The sequence below is a fragment of the Poromitra crassiceps genome (genome assembly GCF_964638095.1).
Source record: "Poromitra crassiceps genome assembly, chromosome: 1".
NCBI classification, from domain to species: domain Eukaryota; kingdom Metazoa; phylum Chordata; class Actinopteri; order Beryciformes; family Melamphaidae; genus Poromitra; species Poromitra crassiceps.
In genome coordinates this window covers 52246356-52273645 of record NC_139623.1, presented here as the reverse complement: position 1 = coordinate 52273645, position 27290 = coordinate 52246356, and the positions used below count along the sequence as shown (strand labels likewise).

General features: G+C 44.3%; 1 protein-coding gene across 2 annotated transcripts in view; it reads right to left on the bottom strand.

Moving 5' to 3' along the window:
• pogzb (pogo transposable element derived with ZNF domain b) overlaps positions 1 to 27290 on the bottom strand; it is a 138454-nt gene that overhangs the window by 75295 nt on the left and 35869 nt on the right. For both annotated transcript variants that reach the window (XM_083645397.1, XM_083645398.1), the window contains exons 9-11: positions 25382 to 25516; positions 16106 to 16290; positions 6559 to 6699 (exon numbers count right to left, since the gene is read on the bottom strand). In XM_083645397.1, coding sequence (XP_083501523.1) covers positions 6559 to 6699; positions 16106 to 16290; positions 25382 to 25516 — 461 coding nt within the window. The remainder of the gene's footprint in view (positions 1 to 6558; positions 6700 to 16105; positions 16291 to 25381; positions 25517 to 27290) is intronic.

Sequence of the window (27290 nt, the reverse complement as noted above, 5' to 3'; positions counted from 1 at the left end):
GCCAAATCCTTCGGCAACTGCACCCCTAAATATTTCAAACTATCCACTTCTTTGATAGCATACTTTTCCCTGAATTGCTTACTAGTCGCATAATTAAAAGTTAGAAGCTGCGATTTATGAGTGTTCAATTTATATCCTGATACTGCCCCAAAATCAGAAAGCGAGTGCATTAACGCAGGGAGGGAATGGGCTGGACGCCTCAAATAAATCAAAACGTCATCCGCGAACATCGCCGTTTTGTGTACACCATCCAGAAGGACTCCCTGTATCCTTTCATTCTGCCTAATCAATTGGCCCAGTGGTTCGATGAAGAGCGCGAACAGAAGAGGGCTAATCGGACAGCCCTGTCGGCAGCCCCTCTCCAGCTCAAAAGACCCAGACAATTAATCGTTTATTTTAATCCTCGCTATAGGTTTATTATAAAGAGCTTGAATTGTCTGTATAAATTTATCATGGAATTTGAATTTTCTGAGAGTTTTGTAAAGAAATGTCCAATTCACTGAGTCGAAGGCTTTTTCTGCATCCAGCCCCATTAATACTGGTTCTATTTCTTCCTGATTTATATGATGCATCACGTGTAACGTGCGTCTGATGTTATCTTGAGTTTGGCGCTGTTTTATAAATCCTGTTTGATCCAAATAAATAGTCTCGGGAAGTAGGGCTGTCACTTTTCATTCGAAATTCGAATGCAACTTCGAATGTGGGGGAGGGGTTCGTGTTCGATATGTAAATTGACTGTTCAAATTTTATTTTTATTTTTATTATTATTATTATTATTTTTTTATGAACCAAAATTAACCAACTGCTGCTTGCTGGTAATGTTAATCCCATGTCAGAAAAAGTCTCCAGATTTGTTGCGTTAGTCTCTTCTGAGAAAGATTGTCTCCAGGGTCTGAAAAGTTGTCTCGAGTTGGATGCAGCCAAGTTTGTGAGGCAGTGTTGTGACTGTGAGCGTCCAAGCTAACACGTCGGGCTGATGCCCGGTGGCCTGCAGTGGGTTGCACCAGCTGTGCGTAAGTTGAAACGTAAGCTAGTTTGAACGTAAAGTCTCACTAAGTCCGAGTTTACGCACTACTAAAAATATTTGGGTTGCACCAAGTGAAATAGTTACAACGTAGGCATAAGTTAGAACTTAAAATTTACACCTACGTCTTACTAGGTGTAAAGTCCTCCGTAGCAGTTGGCACGGATTGCAACTTGGCACCGTGGCGCATCGTTGTTTTGCGTCCGCAACGCGCTCTCCGTGATAAATTACACCCTTTGATATTTATGACTCACGCTTTTGTTTCCCACAAGCTGCAGCACTGCATACAAATTAAAATAACCGCAACAATTTAGTGAGGCAGGATGGTGGTATAGCCTACAATACTGATGAAGAGCTCACAGATAAACGTTAACAGTAATATGAACCTAAATGAACGTTACTCAATAACGTTCTCATTTGATTAGTGTTGATGAAATATGAAAGCACTAATTTGCGGTGGGCAACATGTCCTGTTTTCACTCCACTTACTTAAACAACCGTAAATAAACACCGTTTCCACCGTGCTTTTCACTGATTGGTCACAGATACTGTACACGTCATTGTCTGCGACACTATTTTGGTTAGTATGGACTTTAGGGTCTACTAGTTAAGATGTACCTTACGTCTCCGTGGTGCAACCAAACAAAGACACAACTTTAGTGTCAAACTAACTAGTTTGAACGTAGCAGTTAGTGTCGACTTTACACCCTAACTTAACACATTGAGTGCCAGCGACGCCAAATGGCGTCAGGAGAAATTTACCGTAGGCTGCCAGCGACGCCAAATGGCGTCAATAACTCCAAATTCATATTTTGACGGGGGAATGTCGATCTAAGCCTCTTACATCGCCTCTTACAATATGGGAGCTATTGAATGTGTCTAACCTATTTTACAGAACCCTTAGGTGGCGACAGTGCCCTCCCGATTAGACAAAGGCCAGGAGAAAAGAGAGAAGAAGTCATGAGGAATCGGAAATCGCATTATTCTCAGCTGGGAGCCGAGGACACGCTGTAAAAAAGCGGGGGGTGCAGCCAGCGGACTTTTCAGTGCAGATCAAACTCAGAGCAAACCGCAGCAGAGCAGAGACACTCGACTCCTCCCACCACGGAGGAGGAGGAGGAGAGGGGTGGGGCACGCAGGGCACTAACAGCATACAACCATTGACAGTACACACACACCCAGGCAGCAGCAGGCTCGATGTTTGTTCAACTCAAAGCAGAATTCATTCTGTCGCCTTTCTAACATAAATATGTGATTATCTCAGAAACTAATTTCAGCATGCTCTTTTCGGTCGAAAACACTCTTTTTCAGAGGGGTGTATTTCCAAAATGGAACGGTTTATAAACACAGTTTTTTTTTTAATGAAACAGAAGGGTTCAAAGTTTCATTGAGGCTATTGGTTGTCCATATAAGAGGAACACAAAAAATTATATGGCTATATTAAAATGCATTGCGGCCTATGTGGCACAGTACAGCAACCTTTTGCCCAAGGGCCGTGGCACTCAAAGTGTTAAGACAGAACTTACGTTCAGCTGGTGCAAGAGGCTGCTGGACTGGGAAAAAAAATAAAAAAAAAATAAAAATTAATTAACCAAAAAACTTTGAATATATTCGAACGAATTTCGGGCAATTAAAGTTCGTTCGAATTTTATTTGGGGAAAAAGTGACAGCCCTATCGGGAAGTATTAGCTCCAGTCTTTTGGCTAGAATCGAAGCAAAAATCATATAGTCCTGATTTAGTAGACTCACGGGCCTATAGTTTGAACAGTTCAGCCCATCCCCCCCCCTTCGGGATAACCATAATCACTGCTTCTCGCCAAGATAGAGGCGTCTCCCCTGTCTGTAATACAAAATTAAATTATTAATTATTAATATCGACACCAAAAATGACGTTAAGGGTTCCCTCAGTGCCTTATACCATTCTGCTGTGTACCTATCTGGTCCGGGACTTTTGTTGGCTTTGAGCCGCTGATCGCCCTATACACCTCTTCACTTGTGATATTTGCCTTCAGTATCTCGTTCTGTTCGTCAGACACTATTGGGAGGTCCAGGCCCCCAAGCAGGAAGGCAGTCTGCTCATCGTTGTTCAAGTTTTGCTGGGTGTATACTTTTTTATAGTACAATTCAAAAATGTCATTTATGTCTTCCAATTCATATTTTATACCATTGTCCCGTGGGTCTCTAATCTTATATATGGCTCTCTCCGCTTGCTGCTTTTTCAATTTATAAGCTAATAACTTTGTGGATTTGGCTCCTATCTCATAATATTTCTGCTTCAAGTACATCAAATTTCTAATTATATCTCGCGACTGAATGTCACCTAATTTTCTCTTTGCCTCTTGCATTTCTCTATAAGTAGTTGGGTCTAAGGTTGTCTTATGTTCCCTCTGTAATCTTTTCAACTCTGCTTCTAAATACACTAATTGTTGTTGCCTTAGTCTCTTCATTGCAGCCGTTTTGGCAATTATCTTCCCTCTTAACACTGCCTTACAAGCATCCCACAAAATGGGGGGCTGAACCTCACCATTGTCATTTTCCTTCAAATACTTTTTTATTTCTTCCTTCATCTCCTCCTTCCCCCTTTCATTCAGTATTGATGAATTTAATCTCCATGATGTAGTCCTCCTTTTCAGGTTCAACTCAATCTCCACTGGGCAATGGTCAGAAGTGTCCATGACTCCTATCTTACATGTCTTGACCACATGCATGTCTTTGTGAAACAGCAAGAAGTAATCAATACGAGAATAGGCTATATGAGGGGAGGAGTAGAAGGTGAAATTTTTGATCAAAGGGTGAAACTCCCTCCATACGTCCGTTATCCCTGAATCTTTCATTATACTATTTACTTTTCTACTCAGTAGACTGTTCTGTGAGCTAAACCCTCGAGAAGAGTCTAAATTGGCATTCAATCTAATATTTAGGTACAGAAAAGCCAATTTAAAGCAACTTAACACAGTCTTCCTTAACTGTGACTTCAATAAAGTTATTCACAGAATGAAAATATATAATTTACTGTAATAGAGTGATTTTGTTTTCCACCTCGTGGCTTTAAGATGCAAATGCAGTTGAGGTGTTACTTTAGAAATGGTCGCCGACAGAAATGAGGACTTGAGTCGACAATTTCAAGTGTCGGCGAGCAGTGTCTGCTACCTAGTGAAATGTCTAGTGTCGCTGACTACGTCACATAGTGTGCGCAAGTCTGATTGGCTATATAGACGGCACGCGCTTGACTTCCTTGTTTTGGTTTTCACTCGATTGAAATGAATGAACGTGTCCCCGCTATTTTTATCAGCCTGTCCTTGATGTATGATTTCGTGAAAATCACAAAGAACATTGTGACCAATTTCCCAGAGAGAGAGGAGGTGAGTTGTGTGGTTGTGTGTCATTTATATGCGGCTGTAGCCAAGTACGTTACATCTTGCCTCCGAGGTGGTTTCATTGTGCATTCCCTCTCTTCTCTTGGCTGTCTGACCGTTGAACCGAGCCGAACCTTCACTGAAGTATAAATGCAACACCATGAGCAACACTTTCTTTTTCGTCTGCGACCATGTGCTGAGCGACACTTTCTAATTATAGTAGAGTATAAGTTAAGTATAAATTAAGCTTTATTGTGGTCTCCAAATGAAGATGTGTGTTTCGTTAATCTCACGGGTGTGTTTTTGCTGGCGCAGTATATTTACGTGCTTACATGTGTCATAGTGGCAAGGAGTACAGTACTCGTACAGAAACGGTGCTGTACAGTTAGCTGGTTTTCTAGCATTTTGAACTACATGGAGCAAAGGCTTTAGGGCAGGGGCACTCAATTAAAATTCAAAGAGGTCCAGTTCGAGAAAATTTCCTTAAGCAAAGGTCCGGAACATTGTAACGTAGCTTGCGTTATGATTCAGTGCCATTGAACTCAATGACTGAAGTAGCCTAATGGTACAATGTCTGTAGGCCTATACAACTGACTGTTAAATCAAGCCAACAAACTTCCAGTTCCACCTTTTCTCTTTAAGGTGCGTTCACACCGAGATATTTATTTTTCGCTCTGTCGCTCAAGTCAACCCTTTGGAATCGCTCTGTCGCTCTGTTTAAATCGCTCATCAACAGGCACACGAAATGACGTTACGCAATGTCATGATATTTGTCCACTACGAGCCAACGTCATTGTTTACAAGCTAAAGCCTATCAGCGTGCTCCTAATGCGAGCTCCATACCGGTAGGACAGACTTCACTTCATGTCAGCTGTCAGCCTGTCAATGCGGTTTGTTGCCACACAATAAACCAGCGGTTTGTTCCAAGCCAGTGTGATCCTTGACTCGCTCTCACACGGCAGCCAATCAGCGTTGAGCGGCAAGCGACTGATGCCAGCGTATTTTCGCTCGAGTTGGGATATTTCATCTCGAGCGACGAGCGTATTTTCTCCCTATCGCTCTGTCTCTGCCGCTCAGACGCTCAGCGATTTTTCTCCCAGGCGAATATACGCTCAATCGCTCGTTTGCATTGACTTTGTATGTAAACTCGACGCCAGCGAAAAACTTTAATAGGTCGGTGTGAACGCACCTTTAGAGAAGTGAGCTATCTAACTATCTATCTATCTATCTATCTATCTATCCATATATCTATCTATCCGTCTGCCCCCTCTGTCTGTGTCTGTCTGTCTGTCGAGCGTTCCCAATGCAAACTTGTCATGCCGTCGGGCAAAGTGAATGTGTGTGCGCTCGCTGGTGTGTGTGTGTGTACGTGTGTTTGCTCATGTGTGGCGCTTCCATAGACAGGTCAGGATCGATGGTCAGGATCGGATCGCACTTCAACCGAGTCATACTGGTTTTGAACTGCCCGTAAGAACAATGAATGGACATGTAAGAGTCGTTTCTTTTGACCACGCCATGTGAAATTACTTCTATGTCTCGCATCCCCTCCGTCCGTGTGTCACTCTCACAGCAGCACTAGGAAATGACAGGGAGAAACGATTCGCTTATTAGATTGGCCGAGTAGCATCACGTGCGATGATTTACAGCGCATTCATTGGTCTGTGAGCTTCCTGGCAGATAAACCAGTATTACCGTAAAGACTAGAAAAGCATGTGCTGGTTAAAATAGAAACACTCCGTGAAAATGTAAGTTATCAATGATTTGTAGGTTATAGGGCTCGGTCCGGATAGGACGGCGTCTCGGTCCGGATGCGGACCGGAGTCCGGACTTTGAGGATCGCCGCTTTAGGGTATTTGTGTAACTGTAGGAATCAGGATGTTTGTCTAACTGCAACGTTAATGTTGCGTTGGTGAAGGCTCACAGTGTGGTGGCCACAGTGGCCCAATAACATGAGATATTTGGTGGCCAAAGAGTCACTTCTTGTAGCCCGGGGCCACATGGCCATGGTTAATGTTGATCCCTGATGTTACTCACTGGATCATGTGGGCAGCATAGGCCCGGGAGCAGCAGCTGCTATAGGGGCACAGCAGGCAGTGCGTTACTCACTGGATCATGTGGGCAGCATAGGCCCGGGAGCAGCAGCTGCTATAGGGGCACAGCAGGCAGTGCGTTACTCACTGGATCATGTGGGCAGCGTAGGCCCGGGAGCAGCAGCTGCTATACGGGCACAGCAGGCAGTGCACGTGGGTGGGATAGTGAGCGGAGAAGTCAGAGGCGTCAGTCCCACACTCCATACACAGCAACCTGTTGCACACCCGGCTGCACAGAGACAGAAAGAGAGTACAGCTGGTTAATGAGTAATAAGATACTGCAGTATTAAACTACTTCAACTTCACCTGATCAACAACCAATCACAGAGCAGGATGATGTAACACAGAGGAAGCAGAAAAAAGCACAAGACAAAGTGTTATTAATGAGTAAACAATCTCAGAAATTAACTGCTAACGAGTTAACGTCAAAGCATTTCGAGTCAGGTTTGACAGTCAAGTCAGGATTTTAATGAAATCAACATTAAAATACCTATTATTTCCACACAGCATGAAAGGCTAACTGTCTCTGCGATGTGATCTCATCTGTCCAATCAGAGTCTGTCTTTTCTTTTCAACCTTATTTTGTACAAAGTAACTGTGATAATAATATGTACTAGGGCTGGTTATTGCCACTGATTTCCCGATCCGATCCGGTTCCAATACAAAAGGTCCTGATTCGATTCGAGTTCCGATTCGATATCAATATTTAAATTACAATATAAATTTTGCTTGGATATGAAAGAGATTCTCAAAAAAATGAATGTGGTACATTGTACAAGGAAGAAGGAAGTGCGGCGCGCACATCAGCTCAGCTCAGCAGGTCAGGTGCAGGACAAATACAAGATCAACGTAGAAAAGAAATAAAGTCCGTACACTGAAAATAAAGCTCCCAGGACAGTTCATTAGGGTTTCGACCAAACAGGTCTTCTTATACATCAGGAACTCAACACCGATTGGTGGAGAGAGAAAACAAGGCAGGCGAATACATTTGTGCCAATCAAGGATCATACAAACCAACATAACAAAAATATACATATAAGTACCGTAAAACTTACAATAATAGCAGAGTCGTCAATTGCCGCCGAGTCTCCAATAACCGCAGGGGGTCCAAGTCAATTTAGCATAATAAGCGCCGGTGTCCGTTAACCGCCGGGGCGTTTATTAGAATAAATACGATTTGCCCCCCCATTACAGTATGTTTTTGTGTTGACTGAATTCAGTCACTTACGGTAATGACGTTGTTTTGGAGGAAGTCAGTCATGTTCGGAGTACTTTCTCCCCCTGTCAGACAGTTCTATATTTTATTTATACATAATCAACATGTTTCAAGTATGCATACCGCATTTTTTAATGCTACGGATTGTACAACAGGAGTACAGACGTGTGCTGGAGACGGTGTCTGGACGGGTGCAGCTGAACTTACGCTAACGTAATGTTACAGTTGTGCCTTGTAAAAGTGCATTTCTCTCAGCGGAACAGCAATCATAAATGCAGTATGGATTACCGGTATACCCATTATACCGGACATGTATTGGAAACTTGCCGTCTACGTATTTGGTAAGTCTGCTTGTTTTTCTAGTGCTGCAGTACTGTTTGGTTAGGGTTAGCTGGGTAGCTAACGTTAGCGTGCGTTCTACAAAACGTTGCTATGACTTCTTTCCAATGAAAGACAAACAACTGAATGTGTGAGCGGTAGGCTAATGTTACTTGTTTAAAATATGGTATGGCTGTTTGGCAGAGGGAGAAGAGGAGAACAATGAACTGATACTGTAACGTAGTTGGATGATGATGATGATGAAGGCTATCAGTTGTTTTTATTCATTCCAGTCCGTTGTACAATACTAGGCATGTTCAAAACTGCCTGTACCTACCCTCTTGTGTGTACTAAGTACTATCTCACTGGTTTAAATAAGCAATTTGATACTTTCCGTTTTTGCTGAGCAGGAATTCTGTACCAAAAATAATAATCGTCTGGGTCAATTTCGTGCAAAAAAGAAATAAACGCCTCCAATTGCGGCCTGGTCTCCTATTATTCGTACGTGCCTGTTGCTAAATACAAAAAAAACTGTATGCATGATGTTCAGCAAACGACCAGTTGGTATCACAAGGTCCAATGTGTTTCTGTGGGGGAGGAATTGGAATTGGTCTCCCATTTCAAGTACCTCGGAGTCATTTTGGACTCGAACCTTTCCTTCAAGAAACACATAAAAAAAATGAAAAGCACAATTAATTTTAACTTAGTTAATTTTAGACAAATCCGGCCTTTCTTAACAGTTGATGCAGCTAAAACATATCTTCACTGCATGATTTTCTCTCACATTGAATACTGCTTCACAAACTGGTCGTTTGCAGGTGCCACTGTCATAAAACCTATTGAACAGCTCTATTACAGAGCCATCAAGGCATTTGCTAGAAAACCTTTGTCATACCACCACTGTAACATTCTGGAACAACATCAATTCCTGAGCTTTGAAAATCTCAAGGTCTTAAAGAGTGCCTGTTTCTTCTTTAAATGCCTACATGGACTAGCTCCCCCTCCGTTACAGGAATTCATCCAAGAAAATAGACTCACTGGACTCGGCACTAGATCAGACACCAGAGGTGATTGTAAGGTCCATCGTAGAATGACCACATTTGGTCAAAATGTCCCATCGATAAAAGGCAGCCAAATATGGAATGTCTCCCCGTCTCCATAAGGGACAGCCCCACCCTTGCCGCTTTTAAAGGTAGACTTAAAAAATGGCTGAAAACAAACCAGTCATGTGTCCACAGGTAGTATGTTTTTCTTCTCTTTCTTTGTGTGTATTATTATTATGTATTTTTATTTTTCTTCTCTTTCTTTGTGTGTATTATTATTATGTATTTTTATTTTTCTAAGTGTAATTGCTGCCATGTATTTTAGAGTGTTTTGTTGCTACTCATGTTTTACGTAGTTTTAGAGTGTACTGCTGCTACCTATGTTCTATGTATGTTTTTTATTATGTTCTACGTTTTACGCTCTATGTTTTTTGTGTTTTATGTTTTATGGGGACAACGGATGGAAATTAGCCTTGTGCAAAATCCGGCAATTTTTACACTTTTACTATGTTCCAGGTTTTACTATCTGTTCTGTGGTTTCTGTGTTCATTAATTTTGCACTGTCCCGTCCAAATAAACGAATAAAATAAAATAAATATTCGAAGTTTTACGGTATGTAAGTACAGAGTGCATAAACCTTCACTACTGAAGACTGACCACTATATATATATATATATATATATATATATATATATATATATATATATATATTAGGGGTGTCACGATACACTCAGTTCACGATACGATACGTATCACGATACTGGGTTCACGATAACGATACGATACGATACGATTTTAACAATATTTTTTTAAACTTGAATAATGACAATATATGACTGGAAAAGTAGTATTTTATTTGAAATGCACAAATACAAAACATGCTGTTGTGGGAAATTGTTATTACAATAACAACTAGAAAAAACATGAGATTGGAGATAAGGCTTATCTTGAAATAGAATGAGTTACACCGTCACTTAGATTTACTTTGAACTAAAAAGTTTCTCAGCAGTATAAATTCTCATTATGCATCTTCAGTTTTTCTTCAAACTCAAACAACAAGACTTTTCTTAGTCTATTTTTTATGCATCTTCAGTTTTTCCTGTCAAGTAAACAGTTTTGCCAGAAACTCAATTGAATGGTTTCTCTCCTGTATAACTTCTCATGTGTCTCTTCAGAGACTTGTTCAACTGAACTACTTTCCACACATTGAACTTCAACAAACAAAGACGTTTCTTTGTCTATTTTTGAAAAAAGATTTTTTTTTTTTTTCACGATATGAGATTTCATCTCAACGATACATATCGTGACGTTTTACTATCGCGAAATTTCGTGGGACGATATATTGTGACACCCCTAATATATATATATATATATATGTACGGTATATATATATATATATATATATATATATTAGAGATGCGCGGGCCGCAGTTATAACCGCGCTGACTGCGGATATCCCGCCCCGCGGGCGGGCCAGATCATAAAAATAAACTTTCTGATTAATAGCGGATGGGTTGCGGGCGGTTGAAACGATGTATCATTAATGAGGAAAAATAATATTAATTACGTTCTCTAGTCTATGAACCTATTTTAAGCTACATTTTTCGTCAAGCACATTCATAGTCCCCTATTGTAGGTCCCCCAAAGGACCCACGGCTGTAAACACAACAACAGCCATGTGCTAGGTCACAAGGCTACACTTTTCGTCCATATATGGTCAATGATGTCACGCTCAAAAAGGAATCTCCGCTGAAGACGTGTTTGAAGAGAAGACGCGTTTGTATTTTCCCATACAATGAGGCAATCAAGTAAACTAAACTTAAAGCTATAGCGTTAGACGAGTAAGCTACATGAGGGCAAGTGGTGGACTGGATATAATACAGCATGGAAGTTTATTTGGAGTCTCGGACTGCAGCGATCGCACCAACGGCAGCAGAAACCGTAAGTTCGCTCCATTTATACCGTTTATAGCGTCGGGTGCATGGCGGGCGCAGATCTATAAATAGTATGAAATAATTTGCGCGGATTTATGGCGGGCGGACGGTTCATGCATACACGCGGATTAGGATGGCATAAAAGCTCATCCGCGCATCTCTAATATATATATATATATATGTATATATATATATATATATATATATATATATATTAGGGATGGGCATCGAATTTCGAATTTTCGAATAATCGTTGTTATTATCAAGGTCGACTTTTATTATTGAAAGTCGAAATTCGGGGGGAAAAAAAAGTAATTTTTTTTTTTTTTTGTGAGTGAAATGTTGCATTGTCTCCCCTGATTCTAAGTATAGTCGAATCGCTTGGTTTGAGCAAGTAAAACAATTTTTATAAGCATTTTAAGCAAGGTTTATGGAAAAATGAATGGCGGATGAAATCCCATGAAGAGGGAGAGGGGGTGAATTTGGCACCCCTTTGGCACTCAGACCTGAGCCTACTAAATATTTACCGTAATGAACCACTCATGATTGTCAAAACTTTTTTTTATTTTCGAAAATGTCAATGTCATGTAACATGTTCTTTACTTCAGTGGTGCAATGCTTGTTTGAGCTAAAAATCCACAGCAGAAGCTTTTTCTATTAATTAATAAAGCCTTAGACTTAGAATCAGGGGACACAATGCAACATTTCACTCACACCAAAAAAAAAAAAAAAAAAAAATTGTTTAAATTTTTATTTTTATTTTCGAATTTCGATTAGAAGTCGACTTTGGCCAGCGAATTTCGAATAGTGTTTTTGCTAGAAATGCCCATCCCTAATATAGTGGTGTATAAAGTACTCAAAATCCATACTTGAGTAAAAGTATAGATACTTTACCAGAAAATGACTTGGGTAAATGTCAAAGTCACCCATTAAAATATTACTTGAGTGAAAGTCTTAAAGTAGCTCATATTTTCTGTACTTAAGTATCAAAAGTATTTTTTAACACATTCACTGCCAGCCGTTTTTTTTTTTTACTGTAGGTAGGTTCTGCCAGAGGGTTTTTTTGAGGATTCTGGCTCATCTTTCAAGACCCGAGGATTCTTTTCTGCTAAGATTTTGTGAACACACAATATCTCAAAAGAACTAATAGAATGTGTGCTTTCTCTGTCTAAAAGAGTTAGTTTGTAGAGTTAGTAGTTATGTAAGCATTAGCAGTTGAATACAGCATGGTTTCAGCGTCTGAAAAATTATTCTGAGATAAACGGCTTTTTGTGAAATTCGATAGAACAGTCACTTTAACCATTCATTTTTGGCATCAGTAAGACGTCAGACATCTAAACAATAGTTTTGAACAGTAATTTCCTCCATAACAGCAGGAAACACCCCTCTCCTTCAAACTCCTCCCTCCGTGTGTGTTCTTCTTGGCTGCAGCGGGCGTGTCACAAGCTTGTTTCTGTTGCTGCTGTAACCTCGCGTCACCAGGCTCACTGCTTTGCTGCTGCTGTGCCTGTCTGCTGGCGGCCGCTCTTTGAGGAAGTCTGGATGGATGGGCTCGCTCGTTTCTTGGGGTTCTGAGAGCTTTGATGAAGCTTTTGCGATTCTGGTCTTATTTATGCTGCGTGTTTCAAAGTGTGTTCCACCGGTAATCTATTATGCAAATTTGCAATCCCGCACCGCCAGCAATCAGCGCGAAAACGAAAGCGTTTTCGCCAATCCATTTTCATGAGATGGCTTCCTCACACTGCTTTTTGCTTGCCTTCCTCTAGTCTGGGAGAGCACTGTCGCCACTTAGTGGGTCGGTGGAATGGGTTGTACATGTTCGGTGGCTCCAATATTGATATAAGAGATGTAAAAGGGTTAGATGCACATCCCACGGTCAAAAAAATAATAATAATTTTTTTGACGTATTAACTCATTGAGTGCCATGGACGAACATGTTCGTCATTTCAAATAGTAACGTAGAGTGCCAAGGACGGACATGTTCGTCAATTGCGTTTTTTGACGGGGGGGTGTCGATCTAAGCCTCTTACATCGCCTCTTACAATATGGTTGCTATTGAATGTGTCTAACCTATTTTACAGAACCCTTAGGTGGCGACAGTCCTCTCCAGGTTAACAGAAAGGCAGAGAAAAACAGAGAATAAGTCGTTGGGGAAACGGAAATCGCATCGCATCCGTATGCATCGATATGCATGAAGCGTTTTAACGTTAGATGCGCCTGCAGCAGCCAATCTGCTCCCACAATTGAGCTCCTCCATGCCCGCTGCGACAGCCCATTCGCATGATCAGCCGTGGAGTTGTTTATTATTCTCAACTGGAAGCATAGGAGCCGGTGACAAACACACGCGGAAACGCTGTAAAAAAGCTGGATGTCGCGCACCCTTCACAGTGCAGAGCAAACTCAGCAGAGAGCCACCTCCCATAAGGAGGAGTGTGCAGTTGAGGCGGGGCGGGGGGGGGGGGGGCACGCAGAGCAGCACACAACACTGACCCAGACAGACCCAGGCAGCAGGACAGGGTTGGCAAACGCAAGCCAGAATATCCGATGCCCACCAGCAGCAAAGACCAGCAAGAAGCTGCAACCAGCAGCGCACGCAGGGGCCAGCGCTGCTGGTTGCAGCTAAAAATATTATTCTGCCAAACAAAATTCCATGGCCTTCACTGTTTTATTGAAGGAAATTATTTTTGAGGTGTGACTACATCAGAAAATTAGCTTCAGAGTCAGTGATGTGTTTGAAATGTTTAATTTCACAAAAGGGCCATTATCTCAGCTTCTAGAAAAAAACTGCTCTTTTTTGTTAAATCAAGCTATCTTCTCCGGCTGATAACGAAAGAACGGAAAATGATATCAATAAACCTGTTTTTGCTGATGATAGAAAAGAGTCTCATCGTTCTTTTTGCGTGTTCATTGTTTACATAGTAATATCACACAATATTCTGTGGGCCTCGAGAAATCACTGAAAAAAGCTCTGAAACTCTGGCACTGGGAGCGTCCGTTCTCCAAAAGTGGCTGGCACTCAATGAGTTAATACGTCATTGGCAGTCAACCGTTGGATTTTTTTTGACGGATTAATACGTCATTGGCAGTGAACGTGTTAAATAGTAAATGTACTTAAAAGTATTGAAAGTAAAAGTACAAGTAAATCCTGTTTATAAGGAAGCAAGCGGTCCGGATTTTCAGAATTTTTAGCTGTATTGTTTGCTTACATATTTACCTTATAGTCTGCCATTTGAACTGACTGCAGCTTTTGGCACAAGTGCCTGCTTTAGGCTATCATGGCGATGAGATATCTCCATGTCAATGGGAAATATATATTAATCATCATCATCATCATCGTCATCATAATCACCATAGATCATGGACATCTCCTCCATATAGCTATATGCCTGGATATTGTCACGGCCAGATAAACAGTTAATCAATGTAATCACTCTATAGAAATTGAAACTGACGTTACCTTTCTGAAATACGACAGCATTATTGGGCTGTGTCAAAACAGCGACTGTTACACCAGATAGCAACGGAAATACCATGATTTACTTTCAGAATAAAATGCTTCTCACCTTTGGAGAAACAAATTTGCATTTAGGATTTTATTTTGAAATCCTTAAGCGGAAGACCTATACTTTTACGTTCTGGCTGCATGGACGCTTGACCAATTTGAAGCTTACCCCAAGAGATGCTTGGTTTCTTGTTTTCTGGTGGCATATTCCATCATTTTGGGTCAATTGGACACAATGTAAAGACAATTTAAAGTAATTAACCGTCGGATTTCAGCCTGTAAGAACTTGTAACATGGATGAAAAGACTTGGGAAGCACTGACCATGGCACTGACGTTAAGCGATTGGCAAACGCAACTTGCAACACAGCACTGATTCGCTAGCCAGGCTACTGATTCGCCACAACACAAGCTGTTTGTTTATTTTATAGTAACGAGTAACGAAGATTCTTTTGGGAAATGTATCGGAGTAAAAGTATAGATTTTATTACGAAAATGTAGTGGAGTAAAAGTAAAAGTTGAAAGAAAAATAAATACTCAAGTAAAGTTTCTGTTTACGAGATCACTGCCTCTCCCCCCCTGCTGCTCAATCCCTCATCCATGCCTTCATCTCCTCCCGCCTCGACTACTGCAACTCCCTCCTCACCGGCATCACCTCCCGTTCCCTCCATAGACTCCAGATGGTCCAAAACTCAGCCGCCCGCCTGCTCACTCACACCTGGTCCCGCGATCACATCACCCCTGTCCTTCACTCTCTCCACTGGCTCCCCGTCAAGCAACGTATCGACTTCAAACTACTACTCCTCACCTTCAAAGCCCTCCACAGCCTAGCCCCCCCATACCTGACTGACCTCCTCATCCCCCATCGCCCCTCACGTACACTCCGATCCTCTTCTACTGCCACCCTCATTGTCCCCCCATCCAGACTCAAAACCTTTGGTGACCGTGCTTTCTCCCGCGCCGCACCCCGACTTTGGAACTCCCTCCCCCAGACCGTCCGAGACTCTCCCTCACTCCCCACTTTCAAAACCCGACTTAAAACCTATCTGTTCTCCCAAGCTTACAACCTCCCCTACCCCTGACCACCTCCTCCAAACCATCACCCTCCGCCCCCCCCCACCTGCCCCTCCCTCCTGTTCTCTTCCTCTCCTCTGCTTCTCCATACAACCTTGCCCTGAACCGCCACTGTTATTTGTACCTGTCCCCTGTATCTGTTGCCTGTTGCCTGTATCTGTTGCCTGTGTCTGCTGCCTGTTGCTTGTCTTTTGTTTTACTGTTAAGCGTCTTTGAGTCTTGAAAAGCGCTATATAAAATAAATGCATTATTATTATTATTATTATCTACCAAACCACGTGAGTCTTAAAAGCTTCCTGCATCCACGGGAAAAGGCATTATATTAAAAGATAAATATTGGGATTTACTAATCGATATCAGTTCCTTCAAATGGATATAGATTCGTAGCGTTTTTTTGTTGTAGTTTTTTTACCCAGCCCTAATATGTACATCATAATGTTAGTTTTGAATGACATTTTTTAATAAGGAAATAAAGAGAAGTTATGTTTGTAAACTGCTGTACAGATAGTTATTATCATCATTATTATTATTATTGAGATATGACTGGCACCTCTTGAGCTGCAGCTTCCTGGGTTTCTTTGTTGGGGATCTGGGTGCTTTGGGCTTCTGTGTGATTGGCTGTTTGTGAGACTCTGTCAGGATGCCGGTTGGCTGGAGGAGCAGTAGGGCAGGGCCCTGGAGGAACGGGGCTCCGCCCCCTGCCGGGCGGAGCTTCCCATATGTCCTGATGGTCACCTGATCACACAATACACAAAGGCTTCAGATCAATTACCCCATCCACAGAAAATGCATCGATTCTAAAAAAAAGAATCGATTAACTTTTTATCGAGTTACAAAAAACAGTACACGGATTTGCGTATATACAAACAGCAATTAACACAGTCTATATATATATATCACCATTGCCTTACAAAGAAAGAGAGGTTAATATAACAAAATGTAAAACAAACAAAAAAGAAGACAATACAATTACAAAATATATATGTATATATATAGACATTAGAAATGTGTAAATCTTTTTATATTCTATTGGAGCGACACGATAAATCTAGGCAAGAGAGTCTGGGTCTGAAAGTGAACCAATGAGGATATCCCAGGTCTCAATAGCGGATGTCCGCGCTTTATGAGTTACAGCTAGCGATCTTTCTATGAGAGCAATATCCCTAAAATGATTCAACCATTCTTTTACTGATGGGGGATCCGGGGTGAACATGAGTGAATTATGGTGTTTTTGGTGGCAGTTAAACCTGCAAAAATGATTTCCCTAATGGCTAACCTGGTGCTATCACTAAGGATGGAGTCATCATTGAACAGAAATAAAATTGGCTGTTTAGGAATTGGGAATTTCAAAATATCCTCAAGACTCTCCGCCACCTTGGACCAAAAAGTTACAAACAGAAGGACATTCACAGAAAACATGAAGGTATGTTCCAAGAGTGTTCTGGTTACATTTAGTGCAGTTTGGACTATCTATGAGCTTCATCTTGAAATGCCTGTGTGGTGTAGCATAGAATTTGTGCACAAATTTGTACTGAATGAGCTGATGTGCCAGATTTTTTGACGTGATGAATATATTTGCCCGGATATTGTCTCAGTCAAGTGGAGGGTCCTGTACCTCAAGGTCCCGATTCCAGGAAGTTATCACCCCCAGAGTTGTGCCACTTTTAGGGATTAAACCGTTGTAAATGTTGGACACCAGCCCAGTATGGGGAAGCTTGAGGGGTAATCCAGGTGTTCAATGGATGAAAAGGTAAAGGCGCACCCCACGGCACTCCATGAGCACTAATTTATTACTTAAATCGCTGGTACAGGAACCAAGAAGATCCAGGAAGAGAATAAGTCTCTCTGAGCTTTTGGAATGAGAGTAGTCCATTTCCATCATACAGATTCTGAAGGCAATGGATTCCCTTAGAGCAGTGGCTCTCAAATGTTTTCACATGAAGGACCCCTAAACTGACAAAGATTAGACCACGCTTGATTTGACCCTTGGGCAGCTTCGGGCAGCCTCGGTTTCCTCATCCGGGGTGTGTGAATCCAACTCTCGCCCCAAGTCCCGCTGAAGTCCTTCTGACTCCTTTGTCTACCTGGCTATTGTCTACCAGGAATCACCGCGCACTGGGGCCATTTTCCCGCGACTATCGACTTGTTTACAACAACGGATGAAGAGCTAATAGAAATTGAAGAGCGACTGAGAACAGAGGAGGAATGACTCTGTTGGATACACAGACCCCGGATGAGGAAACCGAGGCTGCCCGAAGCAGCCCGGAGGAGACTAGACGGATTCACGTTCATATATGGACGAGATATTATGAGGACTAGTGCACTAGTGCGCTTCCCCCCGGCACACACACTGCACTCTGTCAGGTCCCCCTAAGCGCAAGTTTGAAGTCGATCCGACAAACGGTTCTCAAGATATGCGAAGGGCAGACATACAGACAGTCCTAGAATAAGTCCAAATTGCATGAAATGCGGCACCGCACTCCATCGGGGTCCGAGCAGCGCACTCCCCAAGTTTGAAGTCAATCGAACAAATGTTTCTCGAGATAAACTGCTTTTTGTGTTGCCAGTAGGTGGCGGGGGAAATTGCAAGATTTGCAAGAAATTCAGCGCCGCACTACTTCGAGTTCCCAGGAGCAGACTCCCCAAGTTTGAAGTCAATCGGATGAACGGTTCTCAAGATAAACCACTTTTTGTGTTGCCAATAGGTGGCGCTGCGCCGAATTGCACAACATTCGGCACTGCTCTATGTCAGGTTCCAAGCAGCACACTCCCCAAGTTTGAAGTCGATCAGATGAATGGCTATCGAGATAAAGTGCTTTTTGTGTTGCCAGTAGGTGGCGGCGCTATGCCAGGAGCTGAATTCCGTGCAATTTGGCATAGCGCCACCTACTGGCAACACAAAAAGCGCTTTATCTCCATAGCCATAGATGTAACGTTTTATGTCTGACTGAAACCTGGCTCACCCCTGATACACCGGATCATTCTATCACTCTACCAGGATTCAATGTATTCAGAGCAGACAGAGATGAACGATCCGGGAAAATGAAAGGCGGAGGCGTCTGTCTAATGATTAATGAAAACTGGTGTGTAAACACCACAGACATTGAGGAACACTGCTCAGCAGATCTTGAATATGTAATGGTACAATGCGTGCCGTTCTGGAGTCCGAGGGAATTCACGTCAGTCACCATCATGGGTGTATACGTTCCTCGACAAGCGAACGTGACTGTCGCACTGATAGAGCTACAACGCGCCATCAGCGCACAGGAGACAAAACAACCCGAAATGGCCCTGGTGGTGACTGGGGATTTTAACAGGGCAAACCTGAGAGGTAGAATGCACACGCTGTACCAGCACATTCACTTCCCGACGCGAGGCAGTAACACACTGGACAAATGTTACTCAAATATCCGACATGGCTACAAAGCCGTCCCTCGCCCCCCTTTCGGCAAATCGGACCACGCCTCCATTCTACTAGTACCCAGGTACCAACAAAAACTAAAAAAACAACCCCCAGCATTCCGAACCGCCCACTGCTGGTCAGACCAATCAGACGACATCCTGAGGGACTGCTTTGACCAAGTGGTGTGGGAGGAGTTCAAAGCTGCAGGAGAGGCGAGTATGCAGATACGGTGTCATGCTTCATAAAGAAGTGTACCGACGACATAGTCCCCACAAAAAGAGTCAAAATAATGCCAAACCAAAAGCCCTGGGTCAACAGCGATGTCAGGGCTGCCCTTCACGCCAGGACCACCGCCTTCAGCTCTGGCACAACAGACCAATACAAGCAGGCACAATATGCCCTCCGGACCGCTATAAAAATAGCACGGAGAGATTATGGAAGGCAGCTGGAGTCAAAATTGGACACTAACAACCCCAGACACCTGTGGAGAGGGCTCCATGCTGCCACAGACTTCAAAGAGGTGAAACGACAGAACCCCAGCACGTCACCCACCCTACCGGACGAACTCAACGCGTTCTACGCTAGGTTCGACCCCTCTGCCAGAGCGCCTCCCCTCCTCCTCCCCCCCATCCCTCCTCCCCCCCACCACCCCTCCTCCTCCCCTCCCCACCTCCTCTCCCCCCCCATCACCCCTCTCCTCCTCTCCTCCCCCCCTGCCACCTCTCCCCCCCATCACCCCTCCCCCTCTCCGCCCCCCCACCACCCCTCCTCCTCTCCCCCCGACCACCTCCCCTCCCTCCCCCCCACCCCTCAGCACCCCCACCCCCCCCCCCCATTCCCACCCAACCACCAACCCCCCCCACCCCCCACAGACCGCCCCCTCACCATCACTGAGGATGAAGTGTGCCGGTCGTTCCTGCGTATCAACCCACGCAAGGCGGCCGGCCCGGACGGCATCCCCGGGCGGGTGCTCAAGGCCTGCGCCCACCAGCTGGCAGGCGTATTCACAGACATTTTCAACCAGTCTCTCTCCCTCAGACGAGTTCCCCCCTGCTTCAAAGCAGCGACAATCATCCCCATTCCCAAGCAGCAAAAAGTGACCAGCCTCAATGACTGGCGCCCAATAGCCCTCACGCCAATAGCCAGCAAGTGCTTTGAGAAGCTGGTAATATCAAAGATCCGCCCCACACTCGCCCCGGACCACGACCCGCTACAATTTGCATACCGCCCCAACAGGAGCACAGCGGATGCAGTAGCACACGTGCTCCACACCGCCCTGTCCCACCTGGAGGGGAAGGACACCTATGTAAGAATGCTGTTCGTGGACTACAGCTCAGCATTCAACACCATAGTACCCTCCAGGCTGGTACACAAACTCAAGGATCTGGGACTAAACACAGCAATGTGCGACTGGATCCTGGATTTCCTGACAGACCGCCGCCAGGTGGTGAGGGTGGGCAACCTCACCTCCTCACCACTGACCATCAGCATAGGAGCGCCCCAGGGGTGCGTCTCCAGCCCCTTCTGGTACGACCTCTACACCCACGACTGCGTGGCGACTCAAACTTCGAACACCATCGTGAAGTTTGCAGACGACACAGCGGTCGTGGGGCTGATCTCGGGGGGCGACGAGACGGCCTACAGAGAGGAGGTGGGGGCCCTGGAACAATGGTGCCAGGACAACCACCTCTCTCTGAACGTCTCCAAGACCAAGGAGATCATTGTAGACTACAGGAGGGGGGGAGGGCACACACCCCCCAATCACCATCAACGGCACAGTGGTGGAAAGGGTGGACAGCTTCAAGTACCTGGGAGTCAACATCCACCAGGACCTGACTTGGGCCGGCCACACCGCCACTGTTGTCAAAAAGGCCCAACAGCGAATACATGGACTCAGGCGCCTGAAGAAATTTGGGCTAAGGCCAGAAATCCTCACGGACTTCTACAGAGGCACCATTGAAAGCCTGCTGACTGGCTGCTTCACCACCTGGTACGGGAACTGTACCACCATGGACCGCAGGGCGCTACGGAGAGTGAGACGCGCGGCCCAGCACGTAACAGGATGTGAGCTGCCAGATCTGCATGAACTGTATAAACAGCGGTGCCTCAGGAGGTCCCTGAAGATCATCAAAGACACAAACCATCCCCACAACAGCCTGTTCTCCCTGCTACCCTCAGGGAGAAGATACAGGGTTCCAAAAGCACGCACAAATCGCTTGAGGAACAGTTTCTTCCCGCAGGCCACGAGACTCCTTAACATACACAAATAGCACAAATGTACCGTACTGTAGCTGCTACCATTACGTATGTCTAACGTTTAATTGTATGTTTAATAAGGAATATGCTATTTGCACCCGTATGTCAAATACGCCGAATCTAAAACGCAGAGTTTAATTGTATGTTTAATAAGGAATATGCTATTTGCACCTATATGTCAAATACGCCGAATTTAAAATGTTTAAGCATGGCTAAAGTATGCACAGCACCTATGTGCAGTGAATATGCCACTGTCTCTGACTTGTCTTATCACTATACTGCCTTATTGCTTGTTGTGTCTCTTGTTGTTTTTGCACTCATATGCCTACATTTGTACTATGTTGTAAACGGAGTCCACAGCACAAGAATTTCACACGTGATACTTGTACCATGGAGTGACAATAAAAATCTTGAATCTTGAATCTTGAGCCATTCATCTGATCGACTTCAAACTTGGAGATTGTGTTGCTGGGAACCTGACATAGAAGAGTGCAGAATTTTGTGCAATTCGGAACAGCGCCACCTACAGTGCAGTGTGTGTGCGGGGGGAGCGCCCACGGGGTGGTGCATGGGGGAACGGGCACTGCACTAGTATTGCTAATGGCAGTAATAATTATTTAATAGTTGAGGTATAGTAATAATGGTAATAGTTCATGATGATAGCAGTAGTATGATAGTTATAGTATAATAATAATAGTGTCCATGATGATGGCAATAGTATAATAATTACGATATGATAATAATAGTACTAATAGTAGCAATACTAAGTAGCAGCATGGTCAGTGCAGTTGAGTAATTGACAGTTGGAAAATGTGCAGTTGTTTGGAAAGTGACTTGTTGAGCAGTGTGACGGCCCTTGGGTAAAATGAGTTCTGGAGTCTAAGAAATGAGTAGGTCCTTTCTAACCTTTGTCTTCCTCGGTAATCTGAGGAAGTACAGTCTTTTTTGTGCTTTCTTTGTTATTGCTGCTGTGTGTTGTGTCCAGGTAGCGTCCTCTGAGATGTTGATTCCAAGATATTTGAAGGCTGGTACTCTCTCCACGGGCTCGTTGTCGATCAGTAGTCGTGCTGCAGGTTGATTGCTCTTCCGTCTAAAGTCCATGATTATTTCCTGTCTTCTTTGTGTTGAGGTCCAGGTTGTTGGAGGCGGACCATTCTACGACACGCTGGACTTCCTGCCTGTGTGCCGTCTCGTCGTTCTTGATACAGATTATAATGGCTGTGTCGTCCGCAAATTTAATCAGGGGGGTGGAATTGTGAGTCAGTCATGAGTGTACACTAGTGTGTAGAGCAGAGGGCTGAGGACCCGCCCTTGTGGGGTAGCGGTGCTGATGGAGAGAGTGGATGAGGTGTGTGTGCCGAGCCGTACTGATTGGCGACGGTCTGACAGGAAGTCCAATATCCATTTGCAGATGGAGTGATGCAGACCGATGTTGAGTAGCTTGGATATTAAAGTCCGGGGGATTATGGTGTCGAAAGCAGAGCTGTAATCAATAAAGAGTATTCTGGCATCTGTGTTTGGTTCTTCTAGGTGGGTCAGTGTAGTATGTAGCAGTGTGGCGACGGCATCGTCTGTGGATCTGTTTGGCCGGTATGCAAATTGGTGTTGATCTAACAATGGGGGGAGACAGGACTTGATGTGTTTTGAGACAACTTTTTCAAAACATTTGGATGCAATAGGTGTTAGTGCTATAATTGGTCTGTAGTTCTTTAGGCTATTGGGAGATTTGTTTTCGGAACGGGAATGATGGTGGCCTCCTTGAACTTGGATGGAACAAATGCACTGTGCCAGTGATAGGTTAAAGATGTCAGTCAGTACCTCTGTCAGTTGCTGGGCAGTCTTTGAGTACCCTTCCAGGCACTCTGTCAGGGCCTGTGGCAGCCTTCCTTGGGTTGACAGCCTGGAGAGCATGTCTCACCTCACCGTCAGTTAGGGTGGGGTTCAGATTGTTTTCAGGAGACAGCGTGGTGGGGGGTGCAGCCGCCCCATCCTGGAACTGCTGCGAGTCAAAGCAGGCGTAGAATATATTTAATTCCTCTGCCAGAGTGGTGTTACCGCTGATATAATTGTCCTGTCCATCTTTGTAGTTGGTTATTTCCTGTACGCCTCTCCAGACCTGTCTTGTGTCATTACAGTCGAGTGATTCCTCCATCTTATCTGTGTGCTGTTTTTGCATTGATAATTGCTTTTTTGAGGGTAGCTTTAGACTAGTACTGTTATAAAGTTCTATGTTTCCAGATCTATATGCCTTATTCCGTTCCTTCAGCAGCACCCGTACCTCTCTGTTCATCCATGGTTTGTCATTAGGGAAACTGCGAATTTGTTTAATGACAGTCACTCTTTCTACACAGCACTTTATATAAAACAGAGCATAGGATGTGTAGTCCTCCAAGCTGTTTTGTGCAAAGAGTTTCCAGTTGGTGTTTTCAAAGCAATCTTGTAGCTGTTCTATGCTTCCTTCAGGCCACGTTGTTACAGTTTTAATAGTTGCTTTTGACCTCTTTATAATGGGGATATATGCTGGAGTTAAAAAGACTGGGAGGTGATCTGATGCACCAAGATGGGGGAGGGTGCTAGCCTTATAGCTGTGCTTGATATTTGTGTAAACCTTGTCCAATGTATTTTTCCCCCTCGTTGGACACTTAACATGTTGCCCAAAATGGGGAGTACAGTTCTCAGGTCAGTTTTGTTAAAATCCCCTGCTAGAATACAAACTCCATCGGGATGGGCTGTTTGCTGACAGCAGTTAGCAGATGGCTTAGCGCTAGCTTGGCATTAGCGTCCGGGGCAATGTAACTGAATTCCCGTGGTAAATGGAAGGGGCGACATTTAACGGTGAGGAATTCTGCGTCTGGAGAGCAGTGTCTATCAATCACTGTGGAGTCTGTGCACCATTTTTCGTGAACATAAATATATAGTCCTCCGCCTCTGGTCTTACCGGAGTTAATGTCTCTGTCACTATGATGCATCCTGCGGCCTGCTAGCTCCGTAGCCTCGTCTGGAATCGATGCGCTGAGCCAAGTCTCCGTTATCACTGCTACACAACAGTCTTTTAGTTTCCCAGTCGCTTGGAAATCCAGTCTCAAGTCATCCATTTTGTTTGGGAGTGAGCGAGCGTTCGCGAGGTAGAGGCTGGGTAGAGCAGGTCTATGGGGTGCTTTGCTTAGCCGTAGGTGGACACCTGCTCGGCACCCCCGCTTCTGTTTCCTCTCTGTCCTCGGGCTCCTACGCCAGGCAGGCGGCAGCGTAATCCACGGGGAGTCCGGGGCTCTGGCGATCTCAGCTGGGATGTGTTGAATCTGGTGCTGCGTACTGGTAGCGAGGCTCTGGCACAGCGTCCCAATGTGCAGAAGATCTTGCCGGGTGTATGCATAATAACAGAGTGCATTCGCCGTGAGTAGAAGGAAAAGTACCCAAATAAAACACCTATCGAGGGAGCTCCAAGCCACTGCGCTACTGTGTGCCGCCATCTTGCTCAGCCGTGTTCATAGAGCAATGAACGAATGAATGAATATATGGAGTGAAACTAGTCTAAAGCATTATTCAAAATTTATATTAAGGTTAACGTGAAAGCCCGCGGCGGAAGACATACTTTTACATTCTGGCTGACTTGACGGTGCTGCAAAGAAACGGGAGAGGAAGATGAGAGAGAGGAAACGGGAGAGGAAGATGAGAGAGAAGAAATGGGAGAGGAAGATGGGAGAGGAAGATGAGAGAGAATGCTTTCCCCTAGCCTGGCTGGTTTACCAGGCTAGCTCGTGCTGATTTTTATGGAGCTCTGTCAGAAACCTCTCCTGTACAGTAGGGCGCAGCTTCTAGAGATTATTTTTGTGACTCGAGTGCTGTAACGCTAAGCATGGCTTTCCTCCCTCATTCGCGCTGATTAACAGCTCTGCCAGAAACATATCTGTGTGTGTGTACAGTAGGGCACAGCTTCTAGAGTTTTTTTTATAATGTCTTATGATAGAGAATTAGTCACAAATCGCCTTAAATATCACTGTAGAAAAGCCAATTGGCGATCACTCCCTTCAATCGTCAATTAACGATTTGATCGCAAATCACAGCAGCCCTAATTCAGGCCCTATTTAAGTTCTTAAGTAGAAAAATTAAAGACATCTATAAGAACTGTTACTGAACTCTGAACTCTATCCCCCCTCCCGGCCTGACCTTGGCCCCCGGCGGCAGCCCCTCCAGCTGTGGCGGGCGTCTGAAGCTGCGGTGGCTCTCCTGTTTGTGCTGCAGCTTGTCTCTGAGGAAGATGAACTGTAGACGACAGCGGTTACAGTGATACGCCTGGTTCATCTGAGAGACACACAGACAGACACACAGGCAGAGACAGGCAGAGACAGACAGATTAGTGTTGGACAGAGATGGGGAAGTTCACACAAGGCCCAAACAAAATAATCGTTAAATGCAACGTCTGCAGTATCAAAATAAAGGATGCTGGATCGACCACATGACTCTTTATCAAGCACCTGAAAATGCACCAGATGGCTGCTTAGAGGGGGCAATACGATTATTTATTACTATAGTTATTACTAATTAGCCTACTGAATTATTACTGCAATTATTATTATAGAAATTACGGACTTATTCTAGAAATGATATGCTATAGCAGTGGTTCCCAAACTTTTTTGTCTTATGTACCCCTTGAGCTGTTTTGCCATGCCAATAGTACCCCCTCACTCATGCCTGTTGATGATGCTCCTAAATGTGTCATATTCATATCCTGGGTAAAGCTTATATACGCTAGTCCAACATGTTCAGTTATAACCAACGGTGACAAGTCATCCACATTTCCACTACTCCGCTTGGTCCAGCAGGGTAGCCCTCTTTCGCCAGCCCTTTTCGCCATTGCGCTCGAGCCTCTTGCCCTAAACATATGCAGCCACCCAAGCCTTGCAGGCCTGAAGGTCGGTGGTATTGAAACGTGTATTAGTTTGTATGCCGATGATGTAATTTTATACTTACCGTAAATTCCGGACTATAAGCCGCGGCTTTTTTCCCGTTTTTTGGCCTTTTTTGGCCCCTGCGGCTTATATAACGGTGCGGCTTATCTATGGATTTTTCCAGCAAACGGCCACTCGGGAACCTCCAAAATCTATGGATGTTGGTATGAGGCAGAACGAGAGCAAGACAGACATTATGAGAGCGAGACCCTGATTGGATGATGTTGCAAAAAATGTGCCTCGCGACCTGATTGGAGCACTGTGCCACTACTCTCTCTCAGCCACTACGGTAAAACACCCTCCCTCCTCCCTCGCTCCGGGGGGAAAAAGGCAGCGATTGAGCCTGAAAGACAGTCTGAATGAAATTGAATGTAACATTCCCAATTCTATGTATTACATTCTAAAAAACTAACAGCAACATTTTGGAAGGCTAAGCCACACAACTAGCTCGTTGTAATCTAACATCATGCTTCAAAAGATGGAGAACTGGCTGTGTTACGACGATGGCGGCGATTGAGCCTGAAAGCCATGTCTGAGACAGTAGCGAGACAGGAACAACAACAACAGCAGCAGCAGCAAAGGATCATGCACAAACCCGAGACGAAAGGGACTGTCCGTCAGGGCGCGGACGACTGTGTCAGCAACTCCCTCCCGACTACCAGGAGAAAATTACAAACTTCGGCGAATTCACACAAAGAAAGATCAAGGAATATTCCATCGGACCGGAGCAGATCATAAATATGGATGAAGTGCCTTTGACGTTCGACCTGCCTCTCACTAGGACTGTTAACAAGAAAGGTGAATCGTCCATCACGTTGAGAACCACAGGTCACGAGAGAACGAATTTCACTTGTGTTCTTGGCTGGGGAGTAAAGCTCCCGCCGATGGTGATTTTTAAGCATCTCACAATGTGTGATTTTGTCTGGGGATTAGTGACCTGACTTTTGTTTTGTTGAAATGTTAATAAATGGGAGCTTCCCCAAACAGCCATCTCTTTCCCGACAATCCCCTCTGTGCACGAAGCCTTACATATGGTAATTAAACATCAAAACACCCGCGGCTTATAGACCGGTGCGGCTTATATAAGAAAAAAATAGTCAACTTTGAAGGTGCGGCTTATAGACCGG